The sequence below is a fragment of the Poromitra crassiceps genome, assembly GCF_964638095.1.
Source record: "Poromitra crassiceps genome assembly, chromosome: 15".
Taxonomy (NCBI): domain Eukaryota; kingdom Metazoa; phylum Chordata; class Actinopteri; order Beryciformes; family Melamphaidae; genus Poromitra; species Poromitra crassiceps.
Genome location: NC_139634.1, coordinates 12,110,654 through 12,134,784, shown reverse-complemented (window position 1 = coordinate 12,134,784; position 24,131 = coordinate 12,110,654). Strand labels below are relative to the sequence as shown.

The 24,131-nt window shown below is 41.7% G+C and overlaps 2 protein-coding genes across 2 annotated transcripts in view; one reads left to right on the top strand and one right to left on the bottom strand.

Moving 5' to 3' along the window:
* Positions 1-3,745, top strand: part of elovl6 (ELOVL fatty acid elongase 6) — a 28,427-nt gene extending 24,682 nt beyond the window's left edge. The window contains exons 3-4 of the mRNA XM_083651448.1: positions 414-565; positions 3,172-3,745. Coding sequence (XP_083507574.1) covers positions 414-565; positions 3,172-3,614 — 595 coding nt within the window. The 3' untranslated portion in view covers positions 3,615-3,745. The remainder of the gene's footprint in view (positions 1-413; positions 566-3,171) is intronic.
* A 15,026-nt stretch (positions 3,746-18,771) lies between these two features.
* Positions 18,772-24,131, bottom strand: part of egf (epidermal growth factor) — a gene marked incomplete at both ends in the record, with an annotated part of 29,462 nt that continues 24,102 nt past the window's right edge. The window contains 3 exon segments of the mRNA XM_083651743.1: positions 18,772-18,974; positions 19,688-19,784; positions 20,997-21,099. Coding sequence (XP_083507869.1) covers positions 18,772-18,974; positions 19,688-19,784; positions 20,997-21,099 — 403 coding nt within the window.

Sequence of the window (24,131 nt, the reverse complement as noted above, 5' to 3'; positions counted from 1 at the left end):
GTAACCAGATTGTGTATATGATATATAAGCATTTGTTTTCATAGTAACGATGCTGTTGTAACATATCACATCAAATGCATATCACCTTGGATTTCCATTACAAATTACCCACAAATGTGGTTTAATTCTGACCTTAAAAGATCCGATTGTGTGGGATTTTTTGCTGAAGAAATATCTGGCTCATATCGGATATGTGGACAAAGAAATCGGATTTGAGCTGCATGTCTGAACATAGAATTAGATTTAGAGTTGATAGTGACAGACATTGTACAAATCTCATATACAATGCACAGACATGTAATGATGATGATCACTTTACATACATGCATTCAAAACATGTTCATTTATTTTAAATATTGGAATGTGCCATGAAGTTTGCCCACTTACTATGATTTGTCTCTCTGTCCATGCAGTATATTTGGTGCCATGCGTACTGGGAGTTACATGACGTACATCCTGATGACCAAAGGGCTTAAACAGTCAGTTTGTGACCAGAGCTTCTACAATGGGCCAGTCAGCAAGTTCTGGGCATACGCCTTTGTACTTAGTAAAGCACCAGAACTGGGTAAGTCAAGACCTTTTAATGGCTTGGATATATGGCTTGCCATATATCCTCTTCGTATCATGTACAGTATACTGTGAAATGTTTCCCGTTCAAGTTGAGTCATTTTTTAGGGAGGGGGCTGGCCGGCTGGGGGGGAATGATGCACGAAGCTGGCGGTTGACCAAAATTCATTGCACCTATTATGCAGCACATCTCTTTGGAGTTGTGGTCTATCTGTGCCAAAATCAATGGAGAGACAGTTTAATTTTAAATATAGCCTTAATAATAGGGGTGGGAATCACCAGATGCCCCACGATACGATATTATCATGATACTTAAGTCACGATACGATAGTATTGCAATATGCTAGTATTGCGATATATTGAGTATTGCGATATTGCGATATATTGTGATTTATTACCTTTTTTCAACTGCAAATGATGTCCCCAAAGGAAAAAAAAAACATGTCAACATCTGTTTTATCTAATGAGATAAAGTTTCCAGTCTGTTCATTTCGCTTCAATCATTTTTATTGCAGCAAAATGGGATGGTCAAGCAGACAGACTGACCAACACTGTCATAAAAGCCTGTCATAAATGTTGCATGCACTTGACATTTTGTATAATCAAATATCACGATACTTGCCATTTGATACATTACGATATATTGCCCACAAAATATCGCAATAATATGCTGTATCGATCCCCCCCCCCACCCCTACTTAATAATCAGATGGAATTATAATAGTCAAATAATGTTGCACTTGCAATGCAATTAGCTGATACCAGACTGATGGACTTAAGTGCCCGAAAATAGATGAGTTAAGAGCTCGTTCAATGAATTACCTGTTGTCAGTTACCTGCACCAGATTAAACTGACTACTCGTGGGAAATGCTGTACTATCTGTGTGAGAACCAACCTGGGGATCATGCACAGATATTTATTTATCAATTTTAACATTCTACAACTGTAAATAGGTCATTTTTATTAGCGTAACGGATGTGATGGTCTCTGAATGTGTTTAAATGAAAATGTCTCAATTAATACTACAATAATCACTCTGCTGGAGGATGGTTTTATTGAGCCAAACTGTATCCAGAACGAGTCCTCTCAGTTTGATATTCTACTAATATCTATTGGTTTCCTCGGCCTCTGCATTTGATATTTCATACTTTTTCCTACTCAAACACCACACCAAGCGATGACGTTTTTGTCTATTCTTCATCCCAGGAAAATATCACCTTCTTAGCCAAATGGCTCGATGTAGGATTACCCCTTACCCTAAAGTCTGGTTTTTTGTTTTGTTTCTGAGAATCCATTTTCTGCCTTTGTGGTTCTTTTGTGTTTGCCCATTCCTGCTTCCCTGGGACTCTACACTCTGTGAACTCCGGGCACGAACCCGGAGCGCTCGTCCCTTGCAGGGGGGGCAGAAACCCGATAGCCTTGGTTCTCTCTGTCTGGTGTAGTCCAGCTCGGCTGGACCATGAATAAAATGCTGCAACCCACTTTGTCCCTGCATGCCTCAGAATCACACATTTATGGAAGTTTAAGGTGTGGACAGACACATTATACACATAAGACAGAAACGCACACATATACAGTACATGCTTCATTAGTCTGGCATCTCTCTCACACACACACACACACACACACACACACACACACACACACACACACACACACACACACACACACACACAATGAGGAGTTGAGCCCCTGGTGATTTTCCACTGTTCGAAGCAGGCTGTACATTTACTACTGTACATTATTGATTGGAGGAGATAAATTGAAGCACATAGTCTCAACTTCCAGATACCCTAGCACAGTGATACCCAACTTGCGGCCCGGGGGCCAGATGCGGCCTGCGATAGGGTGCAGAGTGGCCCCCTGACATTATTTAATTCACAATGAAAACTTAACGTTAAATAAAGTTTGACTGAACTCCAGCTAAATTGTGAAATATCGCCGCCAGCTTGCCGCCCAGGCACTTATAACTAAGTGGCCCCCGGGCAAAGCAGGTTGAGTATCCCTGCCGTAGCATGAACTAAATGCAGTAAGAAAGGTTCCCTAGATTCCTAGTGTTAAATTTCCGGTTTAACCAGTAATATTAGTCCCCAAATTAAATGTAAAATATTTTAAAATATGAAACCCACCCGTAGATAATCATTGATGGCATAACATTACAATAATAAAGGATACCTGGTGAATTAAGCGCTTGGCTGATGCAAATGCAAAACCTTTTACAAACTGGATGATGTACTTTGAGAAATATTTAAAGAAAACTTCCAGGTAATTATTTTGATCAAAAATTGTGATTTGGAAATGACATTAATTTCTTCTCGTTACAATAACAACACTAGTTTGTTGGATAACGGTTGCAAATAAGCATGATCATGGATAACAAATGGTGCAGAGTGACTTGAATTAAGGTTTTGCTGTCATTTACGGATTTATTTATTGTGCAGCAAGTGTAGTTGCTCCAAAACATTTCGGCTTCACATTGTGTGCCAAGTGCTTTCAATATTCTCTGCATATTTGAGAGTAATTACAGTTTCAATTTGAATCATTGCCAGTCATTTTGAATGTTAAATACCCCCCTCCTCCCTCCCTCCCTGTCATACCTGCAGGTGACACCCTCTTCATTGTCCTGCGGAAGCAGAAGCTCATCTTCCTGCACTGGTACCACCACATCACCGTGCTGCTCTACTCCTGGTACTCCTACAAAGACATGGTGGCCGGCGGCGGATGGTTCATGACTATGAACTACTTGGTCCACGCCGTCATGTACTCCTACTACGCCTTGCGGGCGGCCGGCTTCAAGGTGTCGCGCAAGTTCGCCATGTTCATCACGCTGACCCAGATCACCCAGATGCTGGTGGGCTGCGTGGTCAACTACATGGTGTACTCCTGGATGCAGCAGGGCCAGGAGTGCCCATCCCACGTGCAGAACATTGTCTGGTCCTCCCTCATGTACCTCAGCTACTTTGTGCTCTTTGTCCAGTTCTTCTACGAGGCCTACTTCGGCAAGACCAGATCCTCAGCCGTGGCTGCCGGCAAGAAGAGCCAGTAAGAAAATGCCATCGGCAGGGGAGGAGGGAGATGAAGGTGAAAGGGAGTCGGGGAAAGAAGAAGCAGGGACCAGTGACTTGAGAGAATCGGTACATGAAGCGGGGAGGGAGAGGATGACTGGGGTGGGTGGAAGGAGAGATGGATGGATGGATGGATGATGGCGGGGTGGTGTGGGGGGCAAAGGGGGATGGGGTTAAGAAGATGGCTGATGTTTGTGCTTGAGCATTAGTACTAATGTGCAGATCCAAAATGCTTCGAGGGAGGAGACATCTCCAGTGAAGAAGAAGCAGCGCCACCGTGATGAGAAGCCGCCAGTGACAAGTTCACCTGATGTTTCAATGCCCCCATTTTGGATTCACTGAAATTATTATTTTTTAAGGTAAAGATAACAATAAAAAAGGACAGTTGAATTTTAGCAGATAAAGGAGTTCCATCTGCCAAGGGAGTATGTTTACTTGATAGAAGAAATAAATTGGTACATATGAAGATGGATGGAGTCAATGTTGGCTTGAGCCATCCGAGTGCGTTTTTTTTTGTCTGTCTTGTCTTCAATGTCGTTTGTTGTTTTGTTTTGATCTATCAAAGAAAATGTTTTGGACACTGCTGAGTGTGTGAAGCTGCTCAGTGTTGGTGGTTGATATGTAACGATGGGTTGAACAGCACTGTATCTTCTGTATCTTACATTGCGAAATGCGATATTTTCTCAGGTCTTAGGTTATCTCTTTCTTTACATAATATGCATATCAAGACAACGTAGACATGTTTAACATCAGTGGTTCGCAAGTTCGCAATATGGTAGAAAGTCATCCAAAATGGCTGCAGAGCTCATCCAAAGGTCTGAATGAAGCTGATTGGAGGAACGTGAGTCAGATGACCACACTACCCCATGATGGGAAACCGATGCTGACAGTGTCCTGCCTCACCACCTGTCATGACTTTGAAAAAGTCGCCGACCACACGTGGAAAATGAGTTGCCATCGATTTTCCAAACACTTCTTTGTATTAAAGGGTCCCCAACAACAAGAGGACCAGTCTGTTGGACCCTGAAAGCTTAAACGGAAGTTAAACATATTTAGTTAAGCTAAAGAAAAGGAAAAAAAACACACATTGCAATTGTCAAAATTTGCTGTATTGACTTTAAAAAATGACCTGTATCATTAATGGTGTCTGTTGTGCTATTGTGTATCAATGTAAAAACAAAAAAAAACATTGTTGCTGAAAATCTTAACGTATCAACAAAGTGCAAAAAAAAGTGACATTCTGACTGTGGTGTTGTTTATTTGGGCACTGCCCATTAGTCTGATGCCACAATATTCCGACACCTCAATAGTCCAAAACGAGCTGGGTAGTGGGGTTGGGGTTATTCAGTGGTTAGTGGCCCCCTGGTGTTTGGGGCTAGGCACTGGTAGTCACTTGGTTGGGGTTAGGAATCTTAGGATATTGGTCAAGGATAGGGATGGAAGCGCCACGTCCTGCCGGGCCCGGCAGTTGCCCAATGGGACTTTATTCGAGCTGTCGGATTATTAAGCTATTGGACCAATGACACAGAACTGTTTATTTTTAGTCTTGGCTGCAACATCTTAATTGCCATTACACTTTTTTTTTTTAATAAGCATACCCTAAATGCAGCAACACTGTAGTTAGGAATGAACAGAGGGTGATTAACACATGTTTAGACAGAGTATCTTGTTTACAGGTCAATCCTCTCTTGGTCATTCCTATATTGCTGTACTGTATGTAGTGTCTATCAGCAATAGTAAGATGGGATTCGATTTGTGTGTTATCTCTCGTGGATTTGATGGTTACATTTGCATCAAAAAACGAAAAGTGCAAACCAAGAGACAGAGCTTGCGTACATCCACAAGTGCAAATTCCAATCCTGTGGAGCAAAACAAAATGTCAATGGAAGGAGTGGAAGCAAGGTCTTGTGAACCTGATTCATTTGTCACCAGAGAACTAAACAGGTTGAGTTGCATGCCTGCTATATGAGCCACCCAGAGTATCACGGATACATACCACCTTCTGGTTTCACCCGAGTCACTAAAGTGTCAACTTTGCCAGTGTCAACAGACAGGTACTGAAGCAGTAGTAGCACTATAATTTACTGTAGTTGAATAATTGAGCTAAGTGGCCTAACCATTCCACAATTGTTGCAGAATACAGTAAGCTTATCCACTGTGCCTAGCCTGCCCCTAGAGGAGCAGTTATGCAATAAAGATAACGCCTTGTGCAATTTTGTTGTATGCAGAAACAGACACATTTAAAATTCTCCAAACCTACACAATATTACTCTTTTCTCCAGCAATTCTTAATATGAGTTTATGGACATTGTAGGCTACATGGGAAACTGATTTTAATATTGCTTACACTATGGTATAACCCAAAATTAAAATGTTCATGTATGGACTGAAAACAGAACATCAATCACTATGGTTCATCATTCAAACGTTATTTTGTAAACTACTAGTAGTACTAATTTGGGGGTGAACTGAGGCTGTGGTCCCGTGGCTGACAGGGGTTCTCATGCCATGATTTATGGGTTTTAATGTTAGCTATGAACTATAAGTGATAATTATTTGCAAAAATAATACTTACACTGTGTATTTAAACAGGGAGTATTCAATATATCTGACTCTGATTTAAACACCAGTTGTTAATGTCGACAACATCTGACACCCCTGGAGTAATGAGAAATGGTTTAGACCGGCCGATGGTCCGCCCGCGTGGGACCATGGATCCATACTATTAAATTATCGCGTGGGAGTCGCGAGAAGCAAAATAGAAGAGGAAAGTTGAAAGCTAGGAAAACTCACCGTCCACCGAGCCAAACGGGGTTAAAAGAAAATAACGCATCTTATCTCTTCAAAAATTAAAGTCTGGTTTTCAGCAGAGACGAGAAACAAAGTAAAGCCAAGGAAAACAGTTTTCTACCAAGAAAGGTGAATTTGCTTACTTGTCAGAGACTAAACTGCTAGCGTTAGCTTAGCTAGCGTTAGCTAATGATAATGTTGTTGTGGGTTTCACATTGATTTTTAGCTTGAAAATGGTGTCATTCCCTAAAGCTTCTTTCACACAGACAACCTACGCCTTGCCTTGCCTCAACCCACGCCTACGCCGAGCTGGGCGTGAACCTGTTACACGCTTTTGCGATCACACCGCACGCCTTTTGCACGCCGAACCTGGAGCCGAGTCACAAGCGCCTCTCCTCTCTCCCGACTGTATTTTTTCACGTGTTGTCCAGAATTGTCATGGGTAGCCTCTAGGTAAAATAAATCGGATATATTTAATGTTCTATTGATGCTGGATATGTATAACCAGGTCTGACTATAGTCGGACATTTTAGAGAGGTGATCTTGCAAGAATATGTGCTGGCACAACAACATTGTCCATCTTGCTTCTTCGGTCGCTATTCTCTCTCATGAAGATTTGTTTGCCGACAGGGAGAAAGCCCCACGTGATAGCCACCCGTCAATCTCTCTCTCTGCTCAATACTGTTGTAGAAACTCCATTTTATTTTGAAATTCAGTTGACTTTGCCAGTTCCCACGGATATTGTCGCGTTTTTCTTTCATGGCTTGACAGAAAAGCCTGCCTGCACGCGCCTTGTCGGCGTGAAAATAGAACTCTCGCCTATTCGATAAAATCGGCAAGGCACAGGCAAGGCGTGGGTACACGCAGGGTTCACGCTCAGGCGCCCGGTGTACACAGCCTCGTTGACTAAAACGGACGCCTATTAAAAAGCGTGGGTAAAGGCAAGGCATAGGCAAGGCTTGGGTCGTCGGTGTGAAACCAGCCTAAGGCTGGTTTCACACCGGCGACCCAAGCCTTGCCTATGCCTTGCCTTTACCCACGCTTTTAAATAGGCGTCCGTTTTAGTCAACGAGGCTGTGTACACCGGGCGCCTGTGCGTGAACCCTGCGTGTACCCACGCCTTGCCTGTGCCTTGCCGATTTTATCGAATAGGCGAGAGTTCTATTTTCACGCCGACAAGGCGCGTGCAGGCAGGCTTTTCTGTCAAGCCATGAAAGAAAAACGCGACAATATCCGTGGGAACTGACAAAGTCAACTGAATTTCAAAATAAAATGGAGTTTCTACAACAGTATTGAGCAGAGAGAGAGAGCGAGAGAGAGATTGACGGGTGGCTATCACGTGGGGCTTTCTCCCTGTCGGCAAACAAATCTTCATGAGAGAGAATAGCGACCGAAGAAGCAAGATGGACAATGTTGTTGTGCCAGCACATATTCTTGCAAGATCACCTCTCTAAAATGTCCGACTATAGTCAGACCTGGTTATACATATCCAGCATCAATAGAACATTAAATATATCAGATTTATTTTACCTAGAGGCTACCCATGACAATTCTGGACAACACGTGAAAAAATACAGTCGGGAGAGAGGAGAGGCGCTTGTGACTCGGCTCCAGGTTCGGCGTGCAAAAGGCGTGCGGTGTGATCGCAAAAGCGTGTAACAGGTTCACGCCCAGCTCGGCGTAGGCGTGGGTTGAGGCAAGGCAAGGCGTGGGTCGTCGGTGTGAAACCAGCCTAACGTTAAGCCAAATGTCCCAGCAGGTTCACGAACAACCACCTCATGAACAAGCAAGCGAAGCAACAGCAACAACAGAGGGAGTATGATGTGAGTTTACTTGAAATCCTAGAAATGTGGTGTCCACCCGCTATGGCGACCACCCGCAATGCTAACGTTTAGGTTTAGGCGTGGGAGGCCATGGACATAAACACCTGTTTTGTTTTTGCCCAATTTTTCATTGTGTGTGTGTGTGTGTGTCAAAGACTTTTTCTATGCACACAAAATGCTTATTTTCTCTCCAATTCTGTTCACATATTCCTCCATGGTGAGCACTTAATCTTTGCCGAGATAATCCAGCCACCTGACAGGTGTGGCACTGGCATATCAAGATGCTGATGGGCTGGTCACAATAAAAGCCCACTCTATATATGCAGTTTTATCACAACACAATGCCACAGATATCACAAGTTTTGAGGGATGCGTGCAGTTGGCATGCTGACTGCAGGAATGCCCACCAGAGCTGTTGCTGAATGTTCATATCACTACCATAAGCTGTCCCCACCAGGTGTGTAGTGCTATCTGGAGAACTGGGGGAGCGCACCTATATGAGGACAACCCCACCCATTTTACTATTGTAAAAACAAACCCTTGGAGAAAAAGTGTGCTCCCACAGCAGCACTACACCCCTGGTCACCACCATGTTTCAACAGAAGTGATGCCCTTGATCCACCTGGCAGGTGTGACATGATATCAAGATGCTGATTAAACAGTGTGATGATAGGACAGGTTACATATACCCTCAGGCTCTTTCTATGTTCGTCTCAGGACTTCACTGTAGTAAGAGCCCTCTTACCGACCATAGGATTTTCGTTAGACAATCTGTGTTGGGCATTAAACTCACCTTATTTCTGCACTTTGAAGTCACAGGTAGGGTCGGGTGGGGCAAACTAATTATATCGGAAGCCTAGTTGCAGAGAAAAGTGAGCTGCTGTTCTTTTTTTAAGACAAAGTTTGACGAGAATCACAGAGTTGCCTGGAAACAGAGTCCAGACGCATGCGCACTGGCATCATTTTGTCTTGTACATACATTCTACAATGCATTTAGACAGACCACCACTGCTCACTTTTTTTCGGCAACTAGGCTTCCGAAATGGTAAATGGCCTGCATTTATATAGCGCTTTTATCCAAAGCGCTTTACAGTCAGTAGGTACATTCACCCATTCACACACCGATGGCGGCAGCTACAGTACCACGCAGGGTGCTTGCACACCAACGGGAGCAATTTGGGGTTCAGTGTCTTGCTCAAGGACACTTCGACATGCAGACTGGAGGAGCCGGGAATCAAACCACCGACCTCTTTTATCCAAAGCGATTAGTGGACGACCCGCTCTACCTCCTGAGCTACAGCCCCCCCTATATATAATTAGTATGTCCCACCCGACCCTACCTGTGACTTCAAAGTGCAGAAATAAAGTGAGTTTAATGCCCAACACAGATTGTCTAACGAAAATCCTATGGTCGGTAAGAGGGCTCTTACTACAGTGAAGTCCTGAGACGAACATAGAAAGAGCCTGAGGGTAAAGGTTACATATGCCTTCAAATGGGGTCGTGTTTACCGTGTTCATGAGGAGAGTCCATATCATCATCAGCATCTCAATGAATTATCTCGGCGAAGGAGAAGTGCTCGCTAACAGGGATTCAGTCAAATTTGTGAACAACATTTCTGAGAAATATGCATTTTGTGTGCATAGACAAAGTCTTAAATCTTGTATTTCAACTCATGAAAAATGGGAGCAAAAGTGTTGCGATATGAAGGCATTGCCAACCTATTTTCCATGATAAAAGACACTCTTCCCCCTTGATTTGCTACAGTTTTGTAAATGCTTTTCATTTGCACTACAGTATATGACCTTATCTCGGTGACATTGGATGGATACTGGCTAGTGTTTTCACACCATGCATACTTTTGTTTTAATTGCATAGATCAGGGGGTTTCAAAGTGGGAGGTGGGCCTCCCCAGGGGGGCTCCAAACAGTTTCAGGGGAGGCTCAGTGAATGGAAGTGAAAAAATATTACATTAGTTATCAAAAGGAGAACACATAGCATAGCCTGTGTGTGTGATTTGATTGAAGAGATAGTTCAGAGATACAGTAGTTTTTACTACCAGTAGTATTTTACTTCCCCCCCCACTTTCCCAGAGTCAGAAACGCCTTCAGGCAGACATTTTCTATGTACAGTATTTGGTGTAGTCTGATGTACAGTAGGCCTATGTCAACAGTATGATCAGGCTAACATCTAAATCAATAACATATTTGTGATGGGATGGCGTGCTTTGTCCAAAATCTATCTGAAGAGAGGCCCACAGTCTCACACTTTGAAAACCCCTGGCATAGATATTATCACAATGGCCACATCGGCCCCTATTTTCCATGGGCAGCTATTGCCAGTGGTTATTTAATTAAGAGGCCCATGGGTACAAAGCCAAAATTGAATATTCATTACTATAGCCATTCCAAAGCCAATTATGAGTTGAATCTGCTTCATGTTGATCCCAGCCTAAAATGACAAGTGTACATAAACGAAATCACACCCAGGTGTTGAAGTTAGCGGTACAGGTTTTGCAGGTCAAACCTGTGTCTGTGTGTGCAGTGATTCACCTGGGGTTGCGGCTTAGGTTAGGGATGGTAATGAAACGGGTGCACATACATTAGTACTTAGGCGTGGTTGAATGTGGTGTTTAAAATGCATTGGCCTCTGTAAACAAAACATCTGGTATGACCTGTTTGCTACATTTCATTTGACAGAATAGTTTCGTTTTCGTTGTTTGCCATTCCACATGTTTCTGCCTGCAAAAAGGGGCTGCAAATAGGCATCACTTTGTTTTGGGGGATCATGAACTCAAAATATCAACAAGAAAATAGACCTGATTTAGACAGACACAGGCTGAATACAGAGATACTAAGATGTGTTCTTTGTTGGAGCTGTCAGAATTTCATTGTCTACTACAACATGGGGAGAATCTGAATGGAATATTCCCCCCCCCTGTGTTTAGACAACCATAATAAGATCTGATCTGTGCCACACAAGAGTTAAAGCCCACATAATCTCATTCAATATAGACAGCCAAAGTCTGCTAATTTATTGCGCTGACATACATTTGCAGCAGTGCCAAGAAGTGCATTACTTTACTGTGCGTTCCACATCTCAACTAGTCAATCCCAGCGTGAATAGATTGATCCAATACAATAATCACTGTATTATTGCCCTGCATGCCAGGCATCTGATGTCAAAAGACGTCTTCATATTTAACATGTAAAGATTCAGATCTAGACATTTTAAATCAGAATCTCATAATGTGAAGATTTTGTCACATTTATTATTTATCAAAGGTTCTTAACTGACAATGTGCTGAGGCTGCTGAGTCAATATTGATGACAAGTTAGAGCAATTATTACTGCTGTACTATTGCTACTACAACTACTAATAATACTGTAGTGATCTATCTACACTTCTCAAAAGAGTTATTTACAGATAAACGAGTGTTGACCCCACATGTACTGATTTTTTCATTATACACTATCGCCATCTACTGGGAAAAAGTGAGACCAACCTCAAAGGTTTTTTTGGGACCTTTACTCCTGTAACAACAAAAAGCATTTACGGTAATTTTATTCTGTCCTGAGCATTTCTTGTGGAAACTACCGTACAATGTATATGATGCACCTATAGTTCTCGCTGTCACTTTTTCAGTTAATACAGAAATAACTCGTTTGGATGTTTAGGGTGGCTGATATTGGCCTTTTATTAAATATTGGCTAGTTAATTAATCATGCCATCCACTGCTGATATGCTGGAGTTTCATCCCCTGACCACAGCGACATAAAAACAATGACATTTTGTAAATTAGTTAGTTTTAAAGCTAATATCTAGAGAGTTTGCCTTTCCATTGAATAGTGGTGGGTCTCACCTCAAGAGAGGCTAACCTACCCAAAACAATTTAATTAGTGTGGATTTCAATGAAGCTTTCTAGGGTCCCACAATGGTTTAAAATGCTGTGTCAGAGGGAGGAGGGGGGCCTGACTTAATCTTTTGCAATGGATACAATTGTCTCAGCAGCTTCGCTACAAAAATATCAGTATCAGTATCTGCGCTGGCTTCCAAAAACCCACATCGATCAAACCCTAATCTACTAACAGATAAGTGTAGCCTATGGGGACGGAGAAATGTCTTTCCAGTGTTCAAAATATTTTTGAATTAATGTCATCTACATGTAGAACTATATTTTGTCACCCTTTAAAAAACACATATTTTGAAACCTACTTATAAACATTTATAGTGCATGTGAAATTCGTGAAATGTATTTCTTGTAGAATCGGTAATTCACGGCCAGGTGTATGTGTGTGGGATGGGTTGGTGTGGATTTTGACTGCCGCTTAGGGCGACACGACACTCACCTCTAGAAGGGGTTGGAGGCTTTAAAACACTCCACGTGCAATCAGTCAAAGTTGCCTGCAACTACCCCCCAGTAGACAAAACTACCCCCCAGGAGAGAAAACCACCAACGGAGCCACCAGGTGGGGGACTTTATGGTGCATCTGGCTCATGTGTCTATGTCATGCATCCCTGTCCCCCCGGTCCCACTTTCTAAATCTTCCCAAATCCTGGCAAACTAGTGGTCCTCTGTGCTGCTCAGGAGCTGGATGGCCAAGACCCTGACCCAAAGGATCAGAGCAAAGCCTTTGAGTGGCTAGCTAATACCTTATTTAGCCCCCTTCATCTGTGAACTAGCCCCGCTCCCGGCTGACCACAGCTGTCCCCATCTGACACAAACATGATCAATTAGCTATAGGGAAGGAATATCAATGCTGTAGTCAGAAAGTGTTGTTTCCCTCTGGCTTTATAAGCCACAGCTACTTCTGTTTTAGGAAATGTAGTTGCTTGTACAATCTCGTATTGTTTCTGTCTCATTTTTATACATATTTTACTCACCTTTTATTATTCTGCCTTTAATCTATACATTATATATATATATCCTCCTCCCCTTTAGTTGTAGTTCCCGATCATCCAAAGCCTAAATGGAACCACAGCTACACATCACAGCTCCAGAATGTCCACTGGAAATGAAGCTAGAGGGCAGACGAGGAGGCAAGGAGAGAAGTGCTGAGAAAGGTGAGATGGAGATAGTGATGATGAAACAGCTTATCATTTGCCTTCTCTAAGAGGTTTCCTGTGGTTGACTCTACATCGAGAGCTTTCAGGTGACAGGTGGTGGCCATACTGCATGCAGATGCTCAGCTCTTGGGCAACTGTGACTGAGAACAGCTGATTCTGTTTCTAAATACGACTTGGCCGTCTAAGCAGCATTAGATCTGGTTAACTTCTGTGCTGGTTTTGATTGGGAACTGAACATTTTGCCACTGTTAAATCTAGCTAATTGATTGTTGGGTTTACTGTAGATAACTAGCTAGTTAGCTACTAATCATAGTGTCTTCTAGAATTAGTAGTGGCTAGTCACATGTTAACATAATAAACATCTAGTAAGCTAGCTGACAATGCTAATAAAACAGCTGTTTGAGTTGTTTGAGGTGCCCCTGCTCAAGCTACTACTCATATATTTTTCCATTATTTGCCTGTAGCCTTTTCTCTGATGAACCACCATGATGGTGCCAGCTGTGGTGTCAAGAGATTTGTGACATAACTCCATTTTCATACTTTTTCATGGAAGTTACTTTGTTTTGAAGACCAACAGTCATACAATGCATTTTAAATAATGTGACATGTGTTTCAGTCCGGATATAGAAATTAAAGAGATACATTAATCTTCTGTTATAACAAGATTTAAAACAATACCAAAAATTATACATTTCAAAATTGAGGCCCCTTTTACGTACTTACCAGTGACTCTATTGCCCCCTATTGCCCTCATTTAGGAGTAATACAAAAATAAATTGACGTGTGCCCATTTACTCGAAGGGCCGATCTAGCGCTGTTTAGAGTGGTGCCCTAACCTATCTGTTAGCCTTAATGGAGGCCAATATATAGAAAGTGTGTCTTGCCGGGAAAATCAATATCGATGTGGCCACTGATGGTTTTTGAGTTAGAGTGCTTTGTTTTCTGCCATCGCTTCGAAACAAAGAGGTTGCGAGTCCCTCTATCAACGATTCCCAGTCAACCTTGAGAAGGAGACGCAGACAGAGAGAGGTAGACATAGACTAGAGAGAGATGGGTGGGGGTTTGGTGAAGCTGGGTGGTGGCGTCGTCGGCGTGGCACCAACATCGCTAGAGCGTTACATTTGGTGGAGGAGAGAAAAGCGTCACCACTGGAGCACGGAAAGAGCTTCAAAGTAAAGTGTGATGAGTCCGAGGCAGCCTGTGAATCGCCAAAATAATCCTTCAATTATGAGAAAGTAACGTCACCAGAAAACGAAAGTAAATTTTGCAAAGAAAATGGCATTGTACAGATGAAGCGTAATATTATAGTTTGTTTGTGAAGTATCCATGAGGAAAGTACACTGGAGTCAAGCCCTTTGACATATACACCATGTTAGAGCAGTGCTGTTTGACTGCAGTGGTTAAGGTCAAAAGTGATGGCGACCACTTGGTGGAATCCACTCACTACTGATATGTGTGCAGCCCAGTCGCCAGATTAAAATGTCGGCATGAACATTTCAGAATAAAAATACCTAGCATTTTTACATTTCTAGATACGTGAATAATTGACATACACGGCGACCTCCAGACTCTTGACATAATGAGGTTTAGTCTGAGGTTTAAATAGGTCAAAGTCACAGTAGGGACTTAGGGCTGGGACTGGTGGGCCTGTACCGTTCACAACTTGTAACTTTCTCCTCATGAGAACTGGTTCAACCCAAACCATAACCCCAAACCCAACCAAGTTGCTTTTGTTGCCAAAACCCAACCATTGTTTTACTTGCCTAAACTTAACTGGGCTGGTAGCCACCATGAGTCTATCTGTCTTAGATGCTGGACAGGAATGATGGCTAAATACTTAAATGTTAAGGTTGAATTGTTCATGGGGAGCAATGAATGAGCATAGGTTAGACTCTAATGGTTAGATTTTGGGAACCACTGCAATGGTTAGAGTCTAACCATTGCAGTCGTTCCCAAAATGGGTTACACGCACCCCTAGGGGTTCATGGAGGTACTACAGTGGTACTTGAGAGAAAGGTGGAAATGGAAAAATGTACTAATCATGAAAATAAGTGAAACGTTAAGATAGATCTGCTTGCTAATTGCAACTCTTTTTTGTAATGTTATATTCTTCAAAAGGTGGGTTATCATTCTTAATTGCATGCATCATAGTCTATAGTTTTCTCTTGCCATTTTCTAAGCCAATTGTTGGATTCAGAAATCAGGGAAAGCGGGTACTGAAGCAAAACAAAGTTTGAGAACCACTGCCGGGTTCGAGTGACAGTAGCCCTTGCTGGAGAGGGGGCAGGTTTTCTCTTGACAGGGATGGAGGATTATTGCAGTCATTCACACAAGTACAATACATGTTTGTGGATTTGATTTTATTACTGGCAATAGAGTAAAAGCATCAACATTTATTTATTTATATATATATCTTTTTACAATTTTGTCATTCCAGTTAATTCCAGTTAAGCGTGGCTGCTGAAAATAAGACATAATCACAGTTGAATACAGAGTGATAAAAAATGCTGTACTATGTGGTGCATGTTCTCCAAATAGAGATTTTCCAAATATAAAACAGATATACATTAGCACAGAAATGAGATAGCACAAATCAGTAGCATGAAACTTTCCCTTTGCCAAACCAAACACTACATTTTACCTCTTATCTTATCTCTAATAGCATCAAATAAGATCTAGGGCTCTAGCAAAAGCAAATAGGTCTTTGTATAAAAATAAATATGGCATTGAAGTTTCCAACATTCTCACAGTTGTCAGGTTAGTTGACTAATGCACTGAATTTCTAGCTTTTATGCTGGGCTAAACATGATCATACACAATGCATATTATCTATTCTACCGTATATACATTTATTTTTATTGGAGATATGGCACGTTTTCTCTCAGTTTATACACAGAGCATTTCATTTAAATTGGATGAGATGAGCAAAGAAAAACATGATCTCACTCAATTTGATCAAAGTTTTGAAGCTTATGTCAACAATGAGGCATTTTTAATCTACTGAAAGGGGGAAAATCTGGTATAGGACGAATCAGCATCCTCCGGGTGCAACTGCTGTTCATTTTAAACAGCAGCTCATGGTGGAACCTTGTCCTCTTTGAACTGTAACTACTCCTTCATACTTGAAGCTAGATACTCCATTCAAACTTTAAACGAGTCACCACTTTTAGGACTCTTTCTCCTTAATTCAGCTTTAATTTATCTTTACTTTTTGAGAAATTGCAGTTTATATTTTATACTTTTTTCAACCTTTATAATGGGACCATGGAGCCAGGAACTCACTCTAGCAGGCTGTACTTTTTTACTAAATTCACACATTTTAAAACTGCGACAGTTCACACAACTTTAACACTACATACATATATTATACATCAGATACCTTCCGCTACTTCTGCTCTCACTCACAATGTCAAAATATAAGTGTTGTGAGGTATAGTTTTTGAGATATTAACATTTGTTTGGCTCAGCTTTTCAGCTTTATTTTGTTGTTATTGTGATGTCACGCTGATTCGTCCTCCTATACCACAACTCTCAATGAAAACACAATGGCCATTTCTAAACAAAACAGAAATGCATCCCTTTATGGCAGAATAGAAATAAGCAGTTACCCCATCCATCATCTTAAAGTCTCCTACATGCACTTCCAATCCAAATTCCTTTGAGAAGGAACCTTGAAATAGCAAGCCAAAGCTGATTCAAAAGATGAATGTATCTTTATTCTTTATCAGTACTCCCCCTAGAAATGTTTCTGGGTTTGGTGAAAAGGCCTCAGAAACAATTAGAGCAGAGTATGATGTGGCGTAAAACTCTCCAAACTACAGGAGTGAAACCCTTTTAGGCAGATCACCTCAATTGTTCAATGGTAGGGAAATACAAATATTCCAAAATGCCCTTTGGAGTCTAATATTTAATGAATGTATTAACATAAAAAGCCAAACAACCTCACAATTAATCACCATATTATGCCGGAATCATTTGTTTAAATCAGACAATCTTTTTTTTTTTATACAATGAGAATGTGAATTATGATCCAAATATTTAGTCTAGAGACTAATTAGGTTAATTAATATGTTTCACTTCCCAGGCTGACACAAATTCAGCTGCCCTTGTAAGCTGGTCAGTGATAATTCAAAGATGAGCAGTATTGATTTGACACTGTATTGTGTGCAGCTGAAAAGCTTTTGGAAGTAGGTTTTCATTTCAAAATGGCAAACAGAGTTTACTACTCCAGGTCTGGAAAATGCCTGAGTTAATTGGTCATGTTGTTTGTGTGATTTTAGCATGCACGAGGTTTTACAACAAGTGATAATATCGATGTTCTATATAACGATGTAAATGTTAACAATGCTGGGAAGCGTTTCATTCCAAAATTATATATTTGGCACTTTGGGAGGAGGGTTGGAATGCAGCAGATTTTTGTTCATTATACAATATTTCACTTTTGTAAGATGAAGACATACAGTGATAATCTAGTGTTTCTGCACCAAGAGATCACCTGTCAATCAAACAGTGTTGTCGGTATTGCAACGTCTTTTTCCTTGGACTTTCTGTTGATGAAGTTTGAGTTTCTGTAGGTGGCGCTCTTTTCTTTGTCTGTTCAGACATGGTGGCTGCTCATGCTACCCACCCAGTTCTTCTTCGATTTATTCCAAAGAAACTCGTTCTTGTTGCTTCCGTAAACAGAAAACACATCACTTCCAGTGAGTCAGGTGTAAAATGAGTATAGTTTGAGTAATTATTGTGCGTTAGTGTCATATATTTATTTATTTGTGAGGAAATGTTACGTACGGATTGCTCAATAGTTTTTGGATTATTTGACGTGGGGTTGTATGAGGTATTTATCGGTAGGCAGTGTGTTACCTGCAGAGCCTGGTCAGTGTGCACACAGGAGCAGAGCAGTGTACTGCTGTAAATGATGCCAGCAGAAAAACATATATATAGTCACCTAAAAGAAGGCCCAGCTAAACAAATCAATATCATTTTAGTGTATGCTGTATTAACATCTTCAGCCCTTTAGCTTGCAGTCAAAACAGCCCTTTACTTTGGCACTACATGTTCTCAACTGTAGAACCTCCGTATTCCTATGCCTGCTGCGCACCGTATTACTGCGCAGATGGCTGTTTGGGTCAGAAAGGCGCTGCCGTGTTTAGCTGGGCCTTCTTTGAGGTGGCTGAAATAGGTTTTGCTGCTGCTGGCACCATTTACAGCACTTTACAGCTCTACTTCCCTGTGGCTGTGACCCTGTGTTTCTCTAAACTGTGGGCGCTGACGAGGCTCTACTACAGGTATCACACTGACTATCATGCAACCCCACCTCAAATAATCCAGACTATCCATTTAAATTAGGTTAACAGGTTCAATTATCTTATTTTTAGTCTCATTTGGGAATGAAACTCTTCGTTTGCACTTTGCACATTAGCCAAATCGTGTAGTGTTTTCCTGTACAGATGTGTGGAGGGCTCAGGTGAGCTGGGCAGCAGGGGGCTGGGGGTCAGGGGGGGTGTCGGGTTGAGGCTCGTCCAGGAATATGAGGTTGTCGATGGACTTGAGGGGATGGATTCTGGGCTTGCTGGCCTCCATGGCAACGGCTGACACCATGGAACACTCATAACCAAGGTTGTGTTTGGGCAATGTTCCCTCCTCTTCAGGCATGAGGTTTTCACCTGACAATAAACACAATCTCCTTTTAAAATGTACATTTGTTAGTGGAGAATACGCAGGCCTGTGTGGAGCTTGATTTGACTATTAACTGGGGGAAAAAAACATTCAGCATGAAAGAATATCACAATAAAGTTCAACATTACGCCATGGGAGAAATTAAATTTAAGATGTTGAGCTGCCCGCCACCACAATTTCCATCCACTTACATTTGTTTTATCTGATTAAAGCTATATTGGACTCATTTATAAATGACGAGTGTTTTTATATTGCACTTTTTAAAATTGTTTGGTAGCCAGAAAATAAACAAAACAAAACAACTTAAACTGTATAAGACAATAACAATTCCAGACAAATGCTAATTGACAATAACAGGGAAATGCTAGAATAAAATGGGTAAAAAGAAAGTGTTAAAGCCTGTGTGAAAAATGTGTTTTAGGTGATTTAGCAGCACTGATGCTACAGTAATCCCTAAGACTATCATTTGTAATTTGAGCTAACCATTCCTTTAAAGCTGGTTTAGTTTATTGTCCTCAAGAGGCAATTATTTTTCACGGCCAGTCCACGCAAAGAAAACAAAATACAGTTACACACCCATTTCACCAAGCAGTTAGAACAGCTATCTGCAGCAACAGTTCCGCAGCAATTACAGAGGAAGAGTATCAACTGAAAAACAAGATCAATAATGTCTGTACAGTTGAAGGCGAGTTTCGGGTACCTGTCTCTGAGGAGCAGGACGGGCAGACTGCTCTCCTGGGACAACCCATGGCAGGAAGAACCTTCCCCCCTCCGCCGTTTTCCATCACCACATAGTACTGCAAGAGAAGCAATATACATGTGACAGATTAATTGATGAGTTTATGCATTTTGCACCATCTATCTCGCCTCGTATCAACCCCATCCTTCATATGAAGAGTGCTGACAACTGCGATTCATATGGGGCTGCTGGATACCAGGCTACCATCTATCTGTTATATTGTCAAATCTTGTCATGGTGCCTTTAAATAATCATGTCTGTGAGTGTGTGTATAGTCTTTATGATGTGTTTATACTGTACACAGCTTTGTTCAATACTCGTTTGTGATTGGTCAATCACGGCATATGCACGCCAGAGCCGCATATATAGAAGAGTCGCGACATCTCCATTCACTCCAATAGACCAGTTTTTTACTCTCAAGAGTTCCAGGAAGTAAGGTTCTGGATTAAGCAGCTCTGTCGAGTTGCAGCAGAATGGACAGTTTGTGTTGTACGTTTTTATTTTTTATTTTTATCAAATTGTACATTATCAGCTTTATTTTAGCATTCAAAAGTAGCGCAAGACCCCTTCCTGGCTGTTCATTGGCTAATGAGTCACGCATTTTGGTCCTCCACTGACGCCACTCTCTCTCTAAATTGCTCTGATGCACGCCGTTCTGAAAGATTGTAGGACCACCTCCAATCATATCAATCTGCAGAAAGAAGTCAGGTAAATGTAATGGTTAATTTAGCTCATTCGTTACACCTGGTGGCAAAAAAAGTTACCGTAACTTTCTTTAGTAAGTAGCCAGCCCTACTATGATTCACACCAGGTGTCAGCAACCTACAGTAGGGCACGTGAAGGGTTAACCAGTGGCACGGCAGCACACAGTAGCAATAAGTGTGCCATTGAGATTTTTTTTTAGAGATGTTGAAATGCCTGCCAAATTACACATTTCACAGCCATTTGCAGTTGCACGGCATGTTATTTAGGATATTTACAGTAATGACCCACGCTACTCTGCCTCTGATTGGTTAGCCTCCTTGCGTTCCATGCATTGCATACTGTACATTCCAAAGTAGCAGAGAGCAGATGAAAATGTCTGTGCGAAAGACAGACAATGTCAGGTCCTCCAGCTAAAAAACCTCAGGCAAATTTTAAAATGGCACTTCATATCAAAAAGGTTGCCGACCCAGCCCACTAGTTCACCTCATTCACATCAATTTGTGTCATTTAATGCATCTTTGAGAAAAAGCAAGTGAATGAACCAGAGCTAGGTGATGCTGCCTACCCGAGGTGCACTGGTAGTGGTGGTCTCCAACATGCTCGCATCTGTCACACTGTTCTCACTGATGTCATCCACCGACGGCTGTTTCCCGAAGAATCTTCTAGTTCTGCATAGAATAGATTGGTACAGTATAATAAGCACCTGCACATGCTTTATAGATTGGTACTAAGCACATGCACATGCTTTATTTTCCCATCGACCCCTGTGAACTTTTCAAACTATTCAGGGTTTTTAAGGGTTTCAAGGTCCCAAGAGTCCTGAAACTCACAGGTAAATGTGCAATTATTCAATGATCCCCATGGCAGTTACATGGGTTTTCAATGACAGCACTAATATACTTCCCAATGGACAAACTATGCATTCAAATTGATTATTCAAATTAATCATGGTGGGAAATATGAAATTATCCTGTAAACTGTATAACCCGTTTAAACATGTGACCTGCTACTACTGTATAGAACAATTTCTGTACATTGTGTGTTCTCAAGCCATAAGCCAGAATATTTTGCCCAACATACATGTATATTTCTTGAATCTTTCACATAGATAAGCACTAGCAACCCTTGGGCAAATAATATTTGCAGATACTTTTTATGTTTTCTCTAGCCTACTTTGGTGCCAGATGTACAGTATGGGCTTTGCCACATAGGACAATTATAGAGTAAGCGCCAGAAAGTTTTAGAAAAGTATTTGACAGTCAATTTATTACTTTTCTGTGACTGCCAGCCAACTTGGCTGACACTGTCTCAATTGTTCTAATGCGATAATCTCCATCCATCTGGTTTCCAAGCAGGTTAAAACAAATGCTAGGAATTATTTTCAAATGCTACTTGGCCTGGGGGAGCTGGTCTCGTCCAGTACCAGTGAATGTGGAAGTCTGGTCTTCAGTGAATGTTGCTATGGAAGTACTCTATGTAAATGGGGAACTGGCAATCTTGTCTGATTTCTGAAATTTGGAGAGGGAAAGTGAATGGATGGATAAAAGCAGTGGATGTGTGTAACGGTATGACAAGCAGTGTATCTGGGTAAATAGACGATTTAAAAAAGTCACATGCAACAAGGGGCTTAGCCTTGTATTATTATGTTTCATCTCTTTAGCTTGTGGACACCAGAGGAGATACATCTAGATTTAGTGATAAATCAGGCCATTGTTTTTTTAATTTTTTTATTTGATTTAACCTTTATTTATCCAGGTTAGCCTCATTGAGATTAAGAATCTCTTTTTCAAGAGGGACCTGGCCAAGAAAAGCAGCATAACATTGTGCGTGTGTGTGTGTGTGTGTGTGTGTGTGTGTGTGTGTGTGTGTGTGTGTAAATGCGCGCGCGCGCATTTACTTGTGTGTTTGTATGTATGCACGTGAACAGAGAGAGCATAAGAGACAGATGTGTTTTTCTGCCCATATCCCTGCATGCTTTTACTGTATGTCTGTGTTATAGAGTACCGCAGGGATGACGTATTTTTGTAGTCCAACTCAGCTAGTCATGCACTTCCGCTTCCCTCGTCTAAAAGTCAATGGGCTTTTGAAGCGTTTTATGCTTCGAAAATGCTGGTCCTTGTTTGTGAAGATTATCTTGCTGAACACAAAGTTTGCCATTTCATCAACTTTTGTTAACCACCGACCTAATTTCAACCATTTAACCAAAATCTTCATACAAAAATCCCCATTGACTTTTGAGAAGAGGGAACCAGAAGTGCTTTCAGAATCATGCCTGCAAAGTGACCGTATCCCATAGATATTTCATAAAATGCATATAAAAATAGTTTTACTGGTTCAAACCAAAAGGTATAGATATATTTGGATCGCATAACATTTCAGTGGGACCAAAACGTAAAGAAATGCGGGTTTAAAGAAAATATTTTTTCGATTGTTTTTCAAAGTTTTGGTCCGAGTGAAAGGTTCTATGGTCTCTCCCGATTATAGCGTTAGCTGAACCGTTTGGTTCGACGAAGTAAAACTATTTTATAAACATTTTACGAAATGTCTATGGGAAAATAAATGGCAGATGAAAATCTCTGGTACAGTGCTGAAGCAGGAAGTGACATTCCACTTTGCCTCTCTATTGAGGACACTAAACCTCCAAACTAAAATAAAAAAACCAATGCAAGTGCTGCACTTGCAGTGAAGTGCAAAAGGCAATTTGAGACACAGCTATTGGCGGCCATGTAGCCTTTCCACTGGGGTCATACTTCACCGGCTCCATTCTAGAGCCCAGAAATGACCTATTTTGATGTGTAATTGCTGTAGAACAAGCTAAACCAAGCATGTAATTGAAAGCGTGCCACTTCCACACGGGAGCTGAGAGCAGGAACCTAGGATATAGGATGGAGGGTGCTTTGTGAGTCAAAAGAGTGGACAGACAGCCAGCAGCCTTGACCATAAGCCACCGAAACAACCGTAAAACAAATCAGCCACTTAGCGACCGATCAGGTGCAAACTGAAGGGGGGGTTGCAGCAGTACAGTATGTCGTTTACGTATGCTTCTCACTCTGCAGCTAACCAGCGGCGCACGCTAGCATTTTCGTTCCACATACGATATCATGTGCTTTCTCAGCCCCTGCCGCGTGTGCTGAGACACCTGCATTACACGGATCACGCCACCCTAGGTTTGATAGACACCTGACCTCTGTATGCTCTCATCTCACTCACTGCTGCAGGGGCCCCGCCTCCGCGAGCTGTCCCGCCCCCTGCTTCCAATACCCCCACTAATAACAGATTAAACACAACACTGGATACACGTCATTACTTGAAACATAAACACAGGCACGAACACATTCAAATGGCACATAAATGCACGCTCATAAATGCATGTGTGGAAAAGCGTCTGGCCCTCTGCCACACCAATTAGACCATAGGGCCCTAAAACTCTCACATTAATGACACCCATGTTAATGACATTCTTTTGGGTGCATTAGCAGCTCGTTAAAGTCACAGTGAAACAGCATTTTAACAGCATCTTGCTTTTTTAAACGTTATTTCAATTATCCGTTGAAACAGGTTTGGCTGTTGGGCCGGCACATAACGCACAACACAGTGTAAACCAGTGGGATATCAATTAGGGAGACGTGATACAGGAGAGGTTATATTTCTGCCTACTGGCACAGCATCGGTTCCCTGCTGTTTTACAAGAAGTAATATG